General features: G+C 54.0%; 4 protein-coding genes across 4 annotated transcripts; 2 read left to right on the top strand and 2 right to left on the bottom strand.

The window, feature by feature from the left end:
- Positions 1-5,541: 5,541 nt before the first annotated feature.
- BROUX77_001081 (uncharacterized protein) lies at positions 5,542-6,132 on the top strand (the record flags this gene model as incomplete). The annotated part of the gene is made up of 1 exon (XM_073745471.1): positions 5,542-6,132. One exon carries the CDS (start codon positions 5,542-5,544, stop codon positions 6,130-6,132), a length of 591 nt encoding a protein of 196 aa, XP_073609316.1.
- A 487-nt stretch (positions 6,133-6,619) lies between these two features.
- On the bottom strand, positions 6,620-9,412 carry BROUX77_001080 (uncharacterized protein; the record flags this gene model as incomplete). The annotated part of the gene is made up of 4 exons (XM_073745470.1): positions 6,620-6,879; positions 6,939-8,894; positions 8,954-9,253; positions 9,322-9,412. 4 exons carry the CDS (start codon positions 9,410-9,412, stop codon positions 6,620-6,622), a joined length of 2,607 nt encoding a protein of 868 aa, XP_073609315.1.
- Positions 9,413-10,828: 1,416 nt separating this feature from the next.
- Positions 10,829-12,097, bottom strand: BROUX77_001079 (uncharacterized protein; the record flags this gene model as incomplete). Its single annotated transcript, XM_073745468.1, has 3 exons — positions 10,829-11,238; positions 11,312-11,963; positions 12,023-12,097. 3 exons carry the CDS (start codon positions 12,095-12,097, stop codon positions 10,829-10,831), a joined length of 1,137 nt encoding a protein of 378 aa, XP_073609314.1.
- Positions 12,098-13,035: 938 nt separating this feature from the next.
- BROUX77_001078 (uncharacterized protein) lies at positions 13,036-14,094 on the top strand (the record flags this gene model as incomplete). Its single annotated transcript, XM_073745467.1, has 3 exons — positions 13,036-13,213; positions 13,317-13,428; positions 13,554-14,094. The coding sequence occupies 3 exons, from the start codon at positions 13,036-13,038 to the stop codon at positions 14,092-14,094; spliced, it is 831 nt and encodes a 276-aa protein (XP_073609313.1).
- Positions 14,095-15,169: the final 1,075 nt, after the last annotated feature.

Below are 15,169 nucleotides of genomic sequence, written 5' to 3'. Positions count from 1 at the left end.
GAGGGCATGCACGAGGGAACAGTGTCGATTGCGCTGGATCCCAAAAAGATGAAGGGAAGACCCAACCACGTGGCGTTCATGGCAACGATACGACCGGTCTCGTACCCATCCAGACGTCCCCGGGCCCGCGGCCACTCTCAGGAAACCACCGCGGAGGAGCCAACCGGGCGCAACACCGGCGATGAAGCCTCAAGAAAGAGAAGAAGGGTCGTCTCCCCCCACGGTATACGAGACAATGGTGACCATGAAATGGACGTCACAGAGCCCCCCGCCAATGACGACGACGCGACGAAGACTGCTTCCGCAAAAGACGCAGAGAAGCCCGGGCCCCCCAAGCCAAGAACAAGGATGATGTCGCCACTTCCCTGGCCGATGCGATGGAGACCCGGGAAGAAGAACTATGATGGAGGGCCCTACAGAGCCAACAAGGAAGCAGAGTGTCAGAATAGCGCAGGTTAACGTGCAGAAGGCAGCGCCATCACACGCAACCGCATTGCAACAGGCACATACTCTGGGAGCAGATATCATTGCCATCCAGGAACCCTGGGTGGGCAAAGATAAAAAAGCCAACAAAACACAGACGCACCATCAATACGACCTGGTGGCACCAATGACGACATGGGACCCAAGACCAAGGGCCTTATTGTACGTGAGGAAGGGACTACGATTTGAGTGCAGGTCACTTGGAGAGGAGCACCCTGACATCACGACAGTGACGATTCGATCTGGAAATACGACAATCCAGATAATAAACATATACAACGCAGGCAGAGGGTCTGTGAGAACGAACGAGGCGGTCCTACGACTTTTAGAGACTCGCATATCCAGCCCTAGTCTGACAGTCGGAGACTTCAACCTCCACCATCGGGCATGGGACGAGAAATGCGAGAGGACGTCTCCCGAAGCGGAAAAACTTTTGGAGTGGGTAGAGGAGCATGAGGCAGTCGTACTCAACGCCCGGTTAGGCCCGACCCACGACAGGGGACACACCATTGATTTGGCCATTGCGACCAGAGGACTCTTGGCGCAACGGACGATGAGGACGGAAATCATTCCAGACTTATCACCTAGCGACCATGAAGGCCTCATGACAACCATAGAGGGAGCACCAGCAGACAGCGATGCCACGGAAAAGCGACGAGACCTGAAGAAGTTGGATGAGGAGCGATTCGCTAAGGAATGCAAGCGACTCAAAGACGACCTGGAGGGACTGACAGCCAACGACCCCGAGACGATTGAAGGGGGCCCGCAGGGCTATGCTGACAAGCTTGCTGAAGCCCTCACTGTGGGACTACAACGAGCAGTGGAGGTCTGTGCCCCGGAGGTACGGCCGAACAAACGAGGAGTGCCCTGGTGGGATGACAGGTGCAAGGAAGCCGCGAAAGTACACCGGAGAGCCAGACGAAGGTGGAAACAAGCCATGAGAAGCGGCGGAGCTAGGCCCGAGATCGCAGAGCAGAGGAACCTGGCAAAGAAGAAGTTGTGCAAAGAGGTTCGCAGAGCGAAGAAAAACTACTACGCGAAGGAGATCAGAGAGATCAACGACACGAGGAAGATTTCCGAAGCAGCCAACTGGGCCCATAAACAGGTCAAGCAACGCACCCCTCCTCTCAAGAAGCCCAACGGGGAGATGCTGTCAGACACCAGGGACAAGTGCGAACTCCTCTTGGGCATGCATGCACCGACAAGACGAGAAGATGACGAAGCACTGGGCCCACTAGACGAAGACGGGAGAAGGGTCTGGGACCCCCCAACCGAGGCAGAAGTGTTGCGGGCCATCAAAAAGCCAGCAAACACAGCCCCGGGAATGGACGGACTCCGAAACGATCTGTGGAAAAAGGCCTGGCCGCACCTGAAAGAAGCCATTGTCCGCCTTTACCAAGTGGCCCCGACCCACGGAGTACACCCTGATATTTTCAAGAAGACTCGTATGTGTCCGGTCCCCAAGCCAGGGAGAGACCGTCGAGAGCCAAGGGCATACAGACTCATCTCGCTACTACCGACCCTGGGCAAAGGCCTGGAGCGACTGGTGGCAAGGCGGCTGGCCTATGAAGCCATGGAAAGAGACGTCATTCCCAAGAGGTACGCTTGTGCGATTCCAAAGCGCGCGTGCTCAGACCTGTTGCTCAGTCTGGTAGACGAGATCGAAAGGGGCTGGGAAATGAAGAACGCAGTGTCGATAGCTACATTTGATGTCAAAGGAGCTTTCGATACTGTCACGCCGAACCGCATGGTCAACCGACTCCAGGAGGAAGGGTGGCCAATAGCACTGTGCAAATGGACAAGGTCGTTCTTACAAGGACGAAGCGCAGCGCTAGCGATGGACGGTCATGTCACGGACATGAGACAGCTGGGAGGCTCACTACCCCAAGGGTCACCGGTCTCCCCGATTCTCTACATGCTGTTCATGGCCCCTCTATACAGCTCTCTACCGGGAGCTAGGGGTTACGCAGACGACGGATGTGTCTTGTGGGCTTCGCCAGATTTGAAGACCAATGCACAGGGGTTGGCTCTCCTTTTGGAACGGGCTGATAACTGGTGCAGAGGAAATGGCCTACAGTTGGACCAGGGAAAGACGGGGATCCTGCACCTTACCAAGAAAAAGCAGGCAGGGAACCCTCCCGTGAAGTTACCGGACGGGAACGTTATTGAGACTACGCCACAGGGCAGCACTCTCCGCTGGCTCGGACTAGAGCTGGACAGGAAGCTAGCGTTCACTCAGCACCGCGACAAGACGATCAGGAAGATTGAGACCACAGCCAGCGGGCTGAGACTCCTCGCAGGATGCCACAAGGAAGCTCCCCCGGGCCTTTTACTACATGTAGTGAGAGCCTGTGTAGTCTCCAAACTGATGTACGCTGCGGCCGCCTGGTGGCCGATGCACAAGGAACGGAAGATCGCCACGACAGCCAAGCTATTTGATATAGCCCTCAGGAAAGCGATCCGAGCAGCCTTGCCAATGTACAGAACGACGCCAATCGGACTGTTACACCGCGCAGCGATGATTCCGCCGGCAGAGATCCTCCTCGATAGCAACGCTAGAAGAGAGGCAACCCGGCTGCACAACCTCGACGACGCTCACCTGTGTAAGGACTGGGACATTGGCAACAGAATTCAGACTCTCTCTAGGCTCCTGCCCAAGACGATACCTAGCCCTGGCGGGGTGAGACCTGCAAAGGAGAGACCAGACGACCCCATCGAGATAAAGGGCGACAAAGATGAGGAGGTAGCCAGACATCTAGAGGACTTGCGCATGGCGTGGCCTGATACGGTGTGGGCCTGCTCAGACGGGGCGAAAGTCAAAGACGGCGGCGCAGGGGCCGGGTAGACCCTGGTGGTAGACAATACGACCTGCGCCGAAGGTAGCAAACCATTGGGCACCTGGCAAGAAGTGGCTGACGCTGAGGCAATCGCAGCCCGACACGCCGTGCAAGCGGCCCACGAGCTACCGCAAGAGACGACCGGCGACCTTTACCTATGTCTTGATAACAGGGGCATTGTGAACCGTCTGAATGCAGAAGAGGGCGACCTGGGGACATCCCAAACAGTCATCGACAAGACGAAACGACTCCTGGCAAGCTGGAAGCTGAGACAGGGCGGGCTCTTTGCGCCAAAGGCAAGAGTCAGATGGGTACCGGGCCACAAGAACATCCCCGGCAATGAAAGAGCCAACCGGTTAGCCAGAGGGGTTGCTGGGACTGAAGTTGGCGGACTCGAGATGTCGCTCTCCGGGGCAAAACGGTGGTGCCGAGAGCAGGCCGCCACAGAGTTCAAGACGTGGTGGGGGGCGCAGAATGGGCCTTCCCATATAGACAAGCCAGAGCCCGTCGAACCTTGGAAATTCAAGGACTACAGGGAACACGACCGACTCGATATTGGCACATTGATGGCAGCAATTTCTGGACACGGCGACTTTGCCACGTACCACCAGAGGTTCGAGCACACCGGGGCCGCTCACGATTGTCCGGGATGTGGACAGGAGAAGACCCCATGGCACCCGTGGACGTGTGACTCGATCCCACAGAGGCTACGGCTGACGGAGAGACTCGTTAAAAAGCTTCTCCCTACAGTCAAAGGATGCAAGCAGCTCCTCAAGAAGTTGAAGAGGGTGAGAGAGGAATGACCATCTGCGATGGCGTTTGGCGTGGTGTGATTTTGTATTTCTGTTTTGTCTTTGGGTGCTTTCTTTCGTGCATTACTTGCTTCTTTTTCTTGTTCTGTTTTCTGATTCTTTTTTTTTTTTTTTTTCTCTTTTTTTTTTCATTATCACAGTCTTCATGTATCCCCCCTGATGTATCCCGCGCCAGGAGGTGCTTATCACCACAGGGAAATCCCGAGTCGGCGTCTACAGTTTCTTCGGAGCTGGGAGACTACGGTCACCAAGGAAGTCCGAATCGGAGGATCCCGGCAGTCGGTTATGCCGCTCCCAGGTTGCCAGGACCTGCCTGGTCATCTTGTGAGTGTTTGACGAACACTCCGAATGATGTAAAATAGATGAAATGGACAAAAAAAAAAAAAAAAAAGGATACCGTTGTATTGCTGCACGATGGCAGTAGGTAAACGTTGAAGAGCTGTGTCCGTCAAGGCTAGCTTTAGGGTTCCAATGTATCGAAACTTTCCAACTACTCACAAAGTGAGAGTTGCTTTGAAGTTCGCTGAGTAGGAAGGTTATCTGATATCCTGGAGTGTTGCTGACTTGTATAGATGCTGAGTCCAAAGCGAGGTTTGCTGAGGAAGCGGCTGGCGCGCAAGAGTCTAAATGATAACAATTAAGAAAAGCAAGGTCCAGAGAAAAGAGGTCAACAAGCTGCTCTGGATATGGGAAATTAATTCTATTGTTCTTTTCATATACATGTACCGGTTCGACGTCACTACCATCGTCCCCAGGACCCACCTTTCCCGACAAGAAGACCCGTGTTATAGAAGGTGAAGATAATCATTCGTTGCATCACTCATGTCCAAAACAGCTTCCTCGCGCAGCCCTCAGTGCGTAGGCAGCTAGGCACAGTAGCAACCTTTCATTCCACTCTGGTAAGTCCTACTCCTGATATTCCCTGGCTCGGGATTCCTACATCACACACGGATTTGGGACGATTCAAGATGGCCGTGAGTTTCTGTGCCCAACAGCCATCGTCTTCTTACAGGGCTCAAGCTGGTATTTTATGCCGGAATAGTCAGACATACTCTGGCAGCACATTTAACACGCCCCAACATTGAACCAGGCTGTCACAATAGTAGTTCTGTAGCCATTTGTCGTCTAATAACCATTCCCTGGTACCCAAGACCGTTATAACCCTTACACAACGCAGACCCTAATCATGTAAGTGACGTCCGCCTGCTAATTTAAGCCCCTGTGTATGTAAGCCAGTGCTCAGCAACCGCATGAAAACAATATTGTTCTAGTACTATTCTCGCGCTCACCAGAACGTGTTGATCTTCCTCTTCCTTTCGGGTCTCTAGCACTACTCACCCATTCCTCGCCCTTGCCTAAAGCCTCCGCTCCGCCCTCCTCGACACAGACAAGCCCACGCCCTCCTCCCAATGGCCCCCCATCTCTCGTCTCTCCAACGCAGCCAAATCCTCGCACTGCGCGCCACCAACATCCCGCTGACACAGATTGCACACCAGCTGCACGTATCGCTCTCGCAAGTCCGCTACACCGTGCGCCAGCAAACCGCGCGCGTTGCGCCGCGCAGCGGCCGCCCACGCCTGCTCAGCCCCGCCCAGGTCGACCGCGTCGTCGCCTTTGTGCGCGGCTCGCCCGCCAACCAGGCCCTGCCGTGGGCCGGCATCGCGCCCGCGCTCGGCATCGAGTGCTCCGTCTGGGCGGTCCGTCGTGCCCTGCGCCTGCGCGGCTTTTCGCGCGGCCATGCGCTCGGCCGAACGTTGCCGGCGGGCGATGCGCCGCGCGGAGATCAACAGGACGAGCACGGGCGCGAACACCCGAACCAACACCTGGAGCACCACCTGGAGCAGCGGCAGCTGCCGCGGCTTCTATGCGACCAGGCGCGAGCTGTCCAGGGACAGTCGCAGCTGCGACAGGGAGCGATTGAGGGGGCGTTGCGCGAACATGCGGCCCAGACAGCTGCAATGGCAGCAGAAACAGGGAATCCAGGTGCTGCATCTCAGTAGCATGGAGACGCCTAGTCTCTTATTCCCTTGGTCAACTTTGCCCGAGTTCGATCGCCTCTGACTATACGAACGCGCCCTCGGCTTCACATAACGCGCTGGCGTGTTTGATTTTCTAGACATCTTTCTTTTCTTTTTCCTCTCCTTGCGCATTAATTTCTTGTGGTCTTGTACCACCACGCGCAACTTGTATTACTAGTCCTTCTATTACTTCAACCACGACAACTTCCAAGACTATCATGACAAATCTCCGCTCCATACCATAGACATAATCTAATATCACATAATATTATATCGATACGCATTTGAGACGTGAGAAAATGGGGTTATGAAAATAAAAAAAAAATAAAAAAAAGGAGAGAAAAAAGCCATGTAAAATCAGACAAGGAGGCCTTCACTACTCATCAAGCCTCCCGGATATCAATATATACCAACATCCACAACACATCTACACTTATCCCTGACGGCCTTTCCAACTAGTCTCCTCTGATCACCGAGCAAACACCTTGACTACGCCGTCACCTCCACCGCTTACAACCCATTTGCCATCTTGACTCCAAATGACATCGCAGATTCCCTCACCGCGCATGATGCGGTGCGACGTGATCTCCTGCATGCAGCTGCGCTTTTCAAGGTTCCAGAATCGTAGCGATGCGTCATGGCCGGCGCTGACTAGTTCACGGCCGTCGGGGCTGAGTGAGAGAGACGAGATGGCAGTGGGATGCGCCCACATGCTATACGTGCATTGGCCTAGGATAGTTGGTTAGTGGGTTACAGTAAATAGAAGGTATAAAGAACAAAATACTTACCGCTATTGGCATCGTAAAACCGCACAAAACGGTCTTCATGGCCAGTGATGATTACGCCTTCAACGCCAGATCCCGCAGAGCCGCGACTCCCAGTGGCACCTGTTGCTGGCTCCTCTTCGCCGTGCTGCGACGTCTGGTGACTCAAGCCTGCCGTTGTTGCGACCACGGCATTCAGACTAGTGGCAATAGTCCCGTCATATGTCTCTTGACTGGCACAGGCGCCAACCTGTTCACCAGTGCACGTATCATATACCAAAACCGCCGAGTTCGAGTAGGCAACAACAAATGATGTGCCTGTGGGGCCCAAGGGTGTGATGGATGTTGGGCTGACTTTAGCGCTAGCATTGCCATCGCTGTCATAGTCACACTCAAAGGGTGACTCGATAGTGCTGATCAAGGAATGGTAGAATGGCGCATTGGAAAAGGTTGTCATGTTGGGCTGAGGCGATATCGGGAATCCACTTCCCGAGCTGACTGAGTTGTTGCGGGTCCGGCCCAGTGGTCGCTGATTACCAACAGCCTTTGAAGAAGTGAGGCTGGGTGGGGGACTGGCTGACCACACCTTGACGCTACCATCTGCCGCACCCGTAACAAGAACAATGCGATCAGGTCCGCCATGGGCAGAAGGATCGGTAAATATAGTGCCAACAGTTCCAGGAAGAACACACATGGCCCACACAGCATCAGAATGACCTTCAATTGTGGCTTTGGGGTCAACCCGACCGCGCTCCCATACTCTAATCGTTGAATCTTGACCACCAGAGAAGATCCAGCCATCGCCGAGAGCTCTGCCGCCCGTAGAGAAATTGGGCGAGGGGGACCAGGCGGCTAAGCTAAGAACAGCGCCCGAGTGACCACGGTGAGTAAAGCTGGCTGAGACGTCGGTTTCGGCCACAACATTACCAGCAAAAACATTCAACTGGGGGACGTTGAACCGTTTGATGAGGCCGTCGTCGCCAGCTGTGCAAATTTCAGGTTCAGCAGGACTGCCACCACCGGAGAAAATGGTTGTTCGAACAGTATTCAAGTGTCCACGCAGACCATAGCGGAGCTTAAAGCTGCCAACGGAAGTATTGGCAGCTGAGTCCATTGGGACCGCCTGGTGGTCTAAGCTTTGCCTCCGGGACCCGGTACCTCTTGAGTGAAGTTTAAGACCGTGTGAGCGACTTGGATTTTGGGGAATACTGTCAGCTGTAGGAAAGGCATCTGTATGTGACCGACTCTGGATGGTGGTCTGGGTGCCAGGACTGATTTCAGTGGCAGTCTCGCTGGAACCAGAGGCATTGGATCCGGGCGTGGCTCCAGGCCCGGAGCTTGACTCAGGATAAGCAGAGCTTTCAGGGAAGTCCCAGCCGTCATTAGAATCTGTCTTGTTTTCAGACTCAGTAGAGGTCGCGCTGTGGTTTTGAGGCTGAGAATCATGAGGCTGGGTGGGTTGATGTTGCCAACTGATAGGGTGCTGCTGATTTGAGCGCATCATCAAAGGAGGTTCGAGATCGCTGTCTCGGTTGGGAGGACTACCGTTTATAGGCTGTTGCTGCTGCTGCTGTTGTTGCTGCTGTTGCTGCTGTTGGTGTTGTCTTTGTGAGATCGGGGCAGAAGACTGCGCTTGTTGTGCTAGTTGCGGGTGCTGTGGGCGGTTTTGTTGTTGCATTTGTATTAGTTGTTGCTGTTGCTGTTGCTGATGATATTGCTGCTGCTGCTGCTGCTGGAGCTGTTGTTGCTGCTGGTGTTGGGCGTTGTCCATGCCGGGATATGACAGAGGAATATTAAAGCCCTCGGCGTCGCCCTCGGCCAATGGCAAGGGCGGTGATTCGCGCGGAGCAGGAGGATTGGCTGGCGTGACCATGAGATAGGTGAACTCAGCCTGGCACTGGTCGAGGATAGACTTGATGTCGACTCGGAGGGGTTCGTCGTCGAGAACTGGAGGTTCAGGAGGGGCTTGAGCTACAGGGCCTAGGGAAAGACATTAGCATGCGACCAAGCAGGAAGAGGACAGGATCAGGGTTGAATACCTTTTAGCTTGGCTTCCAGAATAGCGGTCCGTCTGGCGGCCCGGTCAGAAAGAACGCCCGACTCTTCGTGCTCGCCATCGGTATCTGGTTTGCCCCTCTCCCCCAGCAAGGCAGTCTGGGCTTTGATCTTCTTCTCGAGGATACCGACGTATTTCTTGAGCGCATTCTGGGTCACATCAGATCGGCGGCCCTGGCCTTCAAGGGTCGCAATGCGACTTTTGAGTTCCTGTTTTTCAATTTCCCACGTGTTTCGTTCGCGCTCATGGCGATGCCATTCGGTTTGGAGGAAACGCATGACGCCTAAAGAGAGAGCCGGGCTTGTTAGCTAGGGGGGCAGAGGAGCGGAGGGGGGGTTTGGACAGTCTCACCCTGAAGTGTGTACTCAGTAGCGAACGGCCGCACGCCACCCATTCCACTGACATCGCCGCCATTCATTGAGTTTCCCATGTTGGAGCCCATGGCTGGCTGAGACAACAAACAGAGCTGCGGCAGGCGGGAAGACGAGAGCAGGCGGGAGTAAAGGAAGGCTGTTGGTGTGTGGTTCTCCTGGGATCCTCGCGCATGGAGGGGGACCGACAGGCCTGTGGTGTGGAGTGCGTGCGTGCAAGCAGAGCGTATCGACAAGGCGGCGCTCTCTGGCCAGACGAGGGCGGCTCGCAAAGGAAATTGTATCGGCGGCTTGTGTGGCGGCAATCGGGGGTCGGGTGAAGGCTTTTGCTTTCACATACACGCCTGGTGCGGGTTTTCGCTTTTGCTGGTGGCTCTAGCTTTGAGCTTGAGCGGCGCCGTCTGGCTGGATGAAGAGCGAGGAGCATGAAAAAGCTAGCTTTGCTGGTTTAGGTCTGTCTCTACTGCAGTGCAGAGGGGCCTCTAGGAGGGGTTGCAATTTAGCCGCCCACAAGGCCCGCACTAGCCCAGGCTCATGGCAAGCAGCCAGTCTTTTGGACAGTTTTCCTCCTGGCTGGTCGCTTCTTGGCCTGTTTCTCTTTTGTATTACTGGAGTTACTAAGCTGTGGCCACGTGTGATTAGGCGAAGGCTTTGTCTAGACTGGACAGGCCTGGCTGCGGCGAGATTGTCTACACAAGATCCATACACTCACTACAAGCCACTCAGACGGTTGAGTACGAGTACGACAGATAGATACATATCTGCATGTTAGAAGACCATGCGCCATAGCTCTCTTGCAGTAGTGTAGTATGCAACTATTCAGAGTCTGTTGCACACCTTTAGAAACCAAAGCAAGACAATGTGAAAACGCGGTCTGAACCCTAACCCTTTGCAAAAGTTTCCAACTCCATAGTTACTTAATTCATGTTCATGTTGCACAGTATCGAAAGAGCTTTGAAAGCCGTGGATCTCAGTCTCTCGTCTTCAGTACTATGAAGCAATCGCTTGATCGGAAGCTGAACTATCCATGTGCAGTTTGCAAAGGGGAAGTGTGGATGTTTACCAATCTCGAACCCCAATGACTAGGCATACGCATAAACTATCCGCCTGCTGATGAACCGGATGAACAGCATCTCCAACCGTGGCAACACCCTCGGCATCAGCAACTTCTCGCAAGGTCTCACAAGCGCCGATCCGTTCCTTGTCGACTTCCGTTTGGTCATGGAGTTAGAGGAGCGATGATTGCCCAACAACCCTTATATCGAATAGGGTTACCCGTGAATTATTCTATGTTCTACAACATGACGCCCATCTTTCACGATCAAGTCCTATGGTCTAGTGGTATGACGGTCCCTTCACATGCTCTGCAGTGAAGATCCGGGACAGGTCCTGGGTTCGATCCCCAGTGGGACTACTTCTCCTTTTGCCGGATGGCTCTTCTTTTTGATATTTTCGAATGCCGTCCGCTCTGATGATCTTTTTGTAGATCAGAACTCCAACTCTTCAACCTCCATATCGCACTCCAGGCATTTTTTGACCGTCATCCCGTCTTCATTTTCTACCGCCCGGCCCCAGGTATGTACATGTTTCCCGCCGCCCAGGCTATCGCCAAAGTTTGTTGGCCCCGATAGACCGGCAGCCTGGCGTCTAAAGGCATCGGTGCGGGTTTTGCGCTTCAGTTCGCGTAGGCGCTCTTTAAACTTGGCCTCCTTGCGGCGCTTCTTTTGCTCCTCGCGCTTTTCAAACTCGGCATCCAGCGCTTCGGCCGAGCCCCATTTTTGGCCAAACGCATAGTCTTCAACTTGAAAGCGCAGAAAGAGCATCATATCGTGCCAGTGCGTCTTGTGTGGATTGGGCTTGTTGAGATGGGGCAAGAGATCTGGGTCCTTGAGTTCCTCTGTTCGGGGGAGTAACTTTGTTAGTGAAATCATGAAGGGATGGCGTGAAGGGGCAAGTCTCATTGTACGCACCATCTGTTAATAAGTAGTCCTCGCGGCACTCCGTTTTCGTCAACAGCGAGTACTTTTCTGGGAACTTGTCCTTGCATGGCGAACACACCGACACTTTGAAGACTTCATCCCAGACAAAGTCGATCTCCCGGCTTTGGCACTCGCAACACCTCTTAGCGTCCTCCTCCACCACGACGCTGATTCCCGGCTCAAAGGGTCCCACCCTGCGACGTTCCAGATCCCGAATTGTCTGAAGCCGCTCCCACTCGCGCGCCGACATATTCTTTGGCTTTGCAAGGCCGTCGACGCCGGGCCGCGTGCGCGGCTGCAGAGCGGGGTTGTGCGGGTCGTCTTCAGTGGAGAGGAAGCCGCCCTTGTTGTCGCTCATTGCGCTCATGTTGTACTCGACATACTTGGCAAACTTCTTTGCTGGGCGCAGCGGCGCGCCGTCGGGAGTTTGCTTGGTGCCATCGCGGTTGCTGCTGGGCAGGTCCAGTGGCCCGGATACAGTCCGTGGGCGCTTGGTGCCGGCTATAGAGGCTGGACCAGTCGGTGCAGCTGATGATGAGCCTGACTGTGAAGAGCCGGGGGTGGCCCCATTGTCCGTCGGGTTTGGCAGCTTTTCTGTCGCTTTCTTCTCACGCAGGTCTTTGGCACGCAGTCTATTCTCTTCCTATTGAGGCGATGTTAATCTGAGAAGAAGCACCGAAGACAAGGATAAGTAAGACTCACAATGCGTTTTGCAATCTCAGGAGTGATCAAGGACTTGGTTTTGGACCTTGTCTGGCGCTGTGACGAGTCTGCCATTTTTGTTTATTTTGGAGCCTGCAACTTAGAAAGAAGGCAAAAGTTTGCTGTAGTCAGTGTGCAAGTCCCGGTGGAGGCGCAAAGAGACGACGTCATAGCGAAAGGGAGTCCAACGCGATAAGCCGCAGCCACACGCGGCAGCCTCAATTCCCTCGGCTCACGAAGTCACGGGATCTGGTGCCGGCAGAAATAATTCCAGGGTTTGTGTATGGACTAGGGTTGGGTTCTGAGACAAGGCGGCCCGGGAACTGGACTAGGTTTTGACAGGCTTCGCAGCTTTGCCTTTTGAAATAAGCGAGACATCAAATATGAGATGAGAAGTTTCGGGCAACCCATCATGAGACGAAAGCCAGAAAAGAACAGACACATTAATCCCCGAGTTGCATCGTGGCATGGCGTGCATTTGGTTTGGGGGGCAGCAGTCCATACAGGGATGCAGCCAGCCAAAACATCCTCACCGCCTTTGCGGGAGCTTGTGAAGATGGCGGCAGAATCCTGGCGCCAGCCCAGAATAGAGTCGACCAAGGCGGGTTTCAATGTGTTTTGCCGTGATGCTGGGAACTCTCAAACATGAATTCTCCATGATTAAGACGGCCTCAGCGCGTGTACATTTGCTGCTCACTAGTTATATAATATACTCTTTCTTGTTTTACTACTTGATTGCCTTGTCCTTCACTCTGGCTCTTGAGAACTGTGTCTCTCGGTGAGATTTGTGTCTCTTCCATTCGCGGGGTTGCTGGCTTGTGCTAACTTGCGACAAACAGTTATTCTCTTCTTGTTCTACAATATACCGCACCACAAGCCCGAAGCTTGCGTCCGATCACGCAGCGACCGCGCCAACCGATACTCTTCTCTCTCTGCCACGGTCGGCCTATTTCTTCACCCACGCCCCCCTCCTCGTCCATCTCCATCTTAGAGTCCCCCTGGTGCCCGAAACCATGGCAATGCTACCGCCCGCGTCCCCCGAGGACGACGTGCTTATTCCGCCAACGATACCACGGCCGCTGCCGCACTGGCTACACCCGGGATACAGCAAGCAGATTGTCAAGGGCAACTTCACGATGCTCAGCGACTATCCCAAGACTGTGGAGCCGGGCGAATGGCTGGCGCATCAAGGTAATTGACCTCCTTGTATGTGTGGTATTGCATTGTCGGCCGAGCCTCTCTCACTAACTCGTATTGCGCGCACGCCTTGCGCTCCGTCTCTCGCTTCTTCTAGCCGTCGAACAGTTTCGCAACTTGTGGCACTTTGTGCGCGTGGTGTACGACAAAGAAGACGACGGACTGTCCATCTGCAATGAACATACATGCCCGAAAATGTCGGCTGGCAGGTGAGTTGTCCAGCACCCTGTGTGCGCGGGGGCGCGAGTTCCATTCTTCCCACCCAACGCCAACGTCAGCGCCAACACCGAGCAGTAGACCAATGGCGCTAACCTCTGATGGCCGTGCCCGTCAGCAATCACTCGTATACCTGGCTCAACAGCCAATACAAGCCGACCGAGCTCCCCGCCCACCGCTATATGGCGCTCATGCAGCGCTGGGTCAGCAGCCGCATCGACAACACATCCATGTTCCCGACGGACCCCAACACCGTCTCCTTCTCCCTCAAGCCCGACAGTCCCGCCATGGCGCAAATGGAGCCGGACCAATGGGCGGGCGGGCGCAGCGGCTTCTCCGCCGACTTTCAGCAGACATGCAAGACGACCTTTTCGCAAATGTTCCGCGTTTACGCACACCTCTACTGGGCGCACTTTGTCGATCCCTTTTACCATCTCAACCTCGAGAAGCAGCTCAACTCGTGCTTTGCCCACTTTCTCCTCGTTGCGCTCAATCTCAACATGCTCCTGCCCGAAGAGCTCGAGCCCATGCAGTTGCTCATCGACCTGTGGTCCGTAAATGGCACTTTTCCGCCCGGGTCGGCGCCTTTTGACTTGGCGAACCTGCGTAGAGGGAACTACATCCTGACGTACGGCCCCGAAATTTGCGCGGCAGACTGAGTGGCGAGAGACAGAGATGGAGACAAGAGAGAGGAAGGGGGGACACAACCAAGACATGGGCGAAAAGATGGTGTTGCAAGACTGTATGATTTCTTGGTGTTTGCCAGCAAAGGCATGCCAATACTGCCTACTATTACTTTTTACAACCGCTACTATACTGCCGTACTAACTTTTACTTACTACTTACTATTACCATCATCAAGACACATAGAAAGCGTACATATTTGAAGCTTAATTTTCTTCTTCTTCTTATTTTATCATTGCCGAGAGGCACAAAGAAAAACAACGTCTATCAGACTGTGACGGTGAGAAAGGGAAAGCACAAAGGAAGCAAGACAGACATGGAGCGAAGTAACAAATACGTGAAGCAACGACAAATAACAACAAGGCAACATAAAAGACCAAGTACAGGAAAAGAAAGACAGTATGAGAAGAAAAAAGAAGACGAAAGTATAGTAGAGAAATGTTGAAAAAGGGGGGGGGGGTGATATAAGCAAGATCGTGAGCGTCGTAAGAACTCGCAGCACGGAGCTCTATTGAAGTGGTCAAGGCCACGGCCGAAAGCTGAGAAGCGTGACACGGCAGAAAAGTCAAGGAAAAGAAAGAAGAAAAAGAAAAAAAAATGGGGGATAGGAGGGAAGAAAGAGTGCCGAGTGTGTTGTTGAAATGTAAACTTTTTTTGCTTTTTTCTCAACGGCGGTGAACTGCCCTGGCAAAAGGAGGAAGACGAGGCGTTTGTGGTGAATGTGCCAACAAGAGAAGAGGAGTACGACAAAGAAACGAGGAAGCAGCATCTCTTTAGTCAAGATCCCGGCCCATTCTATCCTCCCCCTCCCCCTCCCCCCTAAGTCCCCTACCACCCCGTTCCAGATCTAACGCTGCCGCTGCTTCCGTCCAAGCCCCGAGCCCTGAGGCACCTAGAATTGGCCCGGAGCTTGAGCCGGTTGGCTGGTATTCTGGCCCACCGCCCCGACCTGACCTGCGGCCTTTTGCTGCCGGGCATCATCCTCAAATAAGCCGTTGGCTACCTTGTCAGCTGCAGCGGCAAAGTTGGGATCGATTGAGGCGGTGTAAT

Source organism: Berkeleyomyces rouxiae (genome assembly GCF_048999995.1).
Source record: "Berkeleyomyces rouxiae strain 22BRR77 chromosome Unknown BrBRR77_ptg000001l, whole genome shotgun sequence".
In the NCBI taxonomy this organism is placed as follows: Eukaryota; Fungi; Ascomycota; class Sordariomycetes; order Microascales; family Ceratocystidaceae; genus Berkeleyomyces; species Berkeleyomyces rouxiae.
This window is presented reverse-complemented; position numbering and strand designations above follow the sequence as displayed.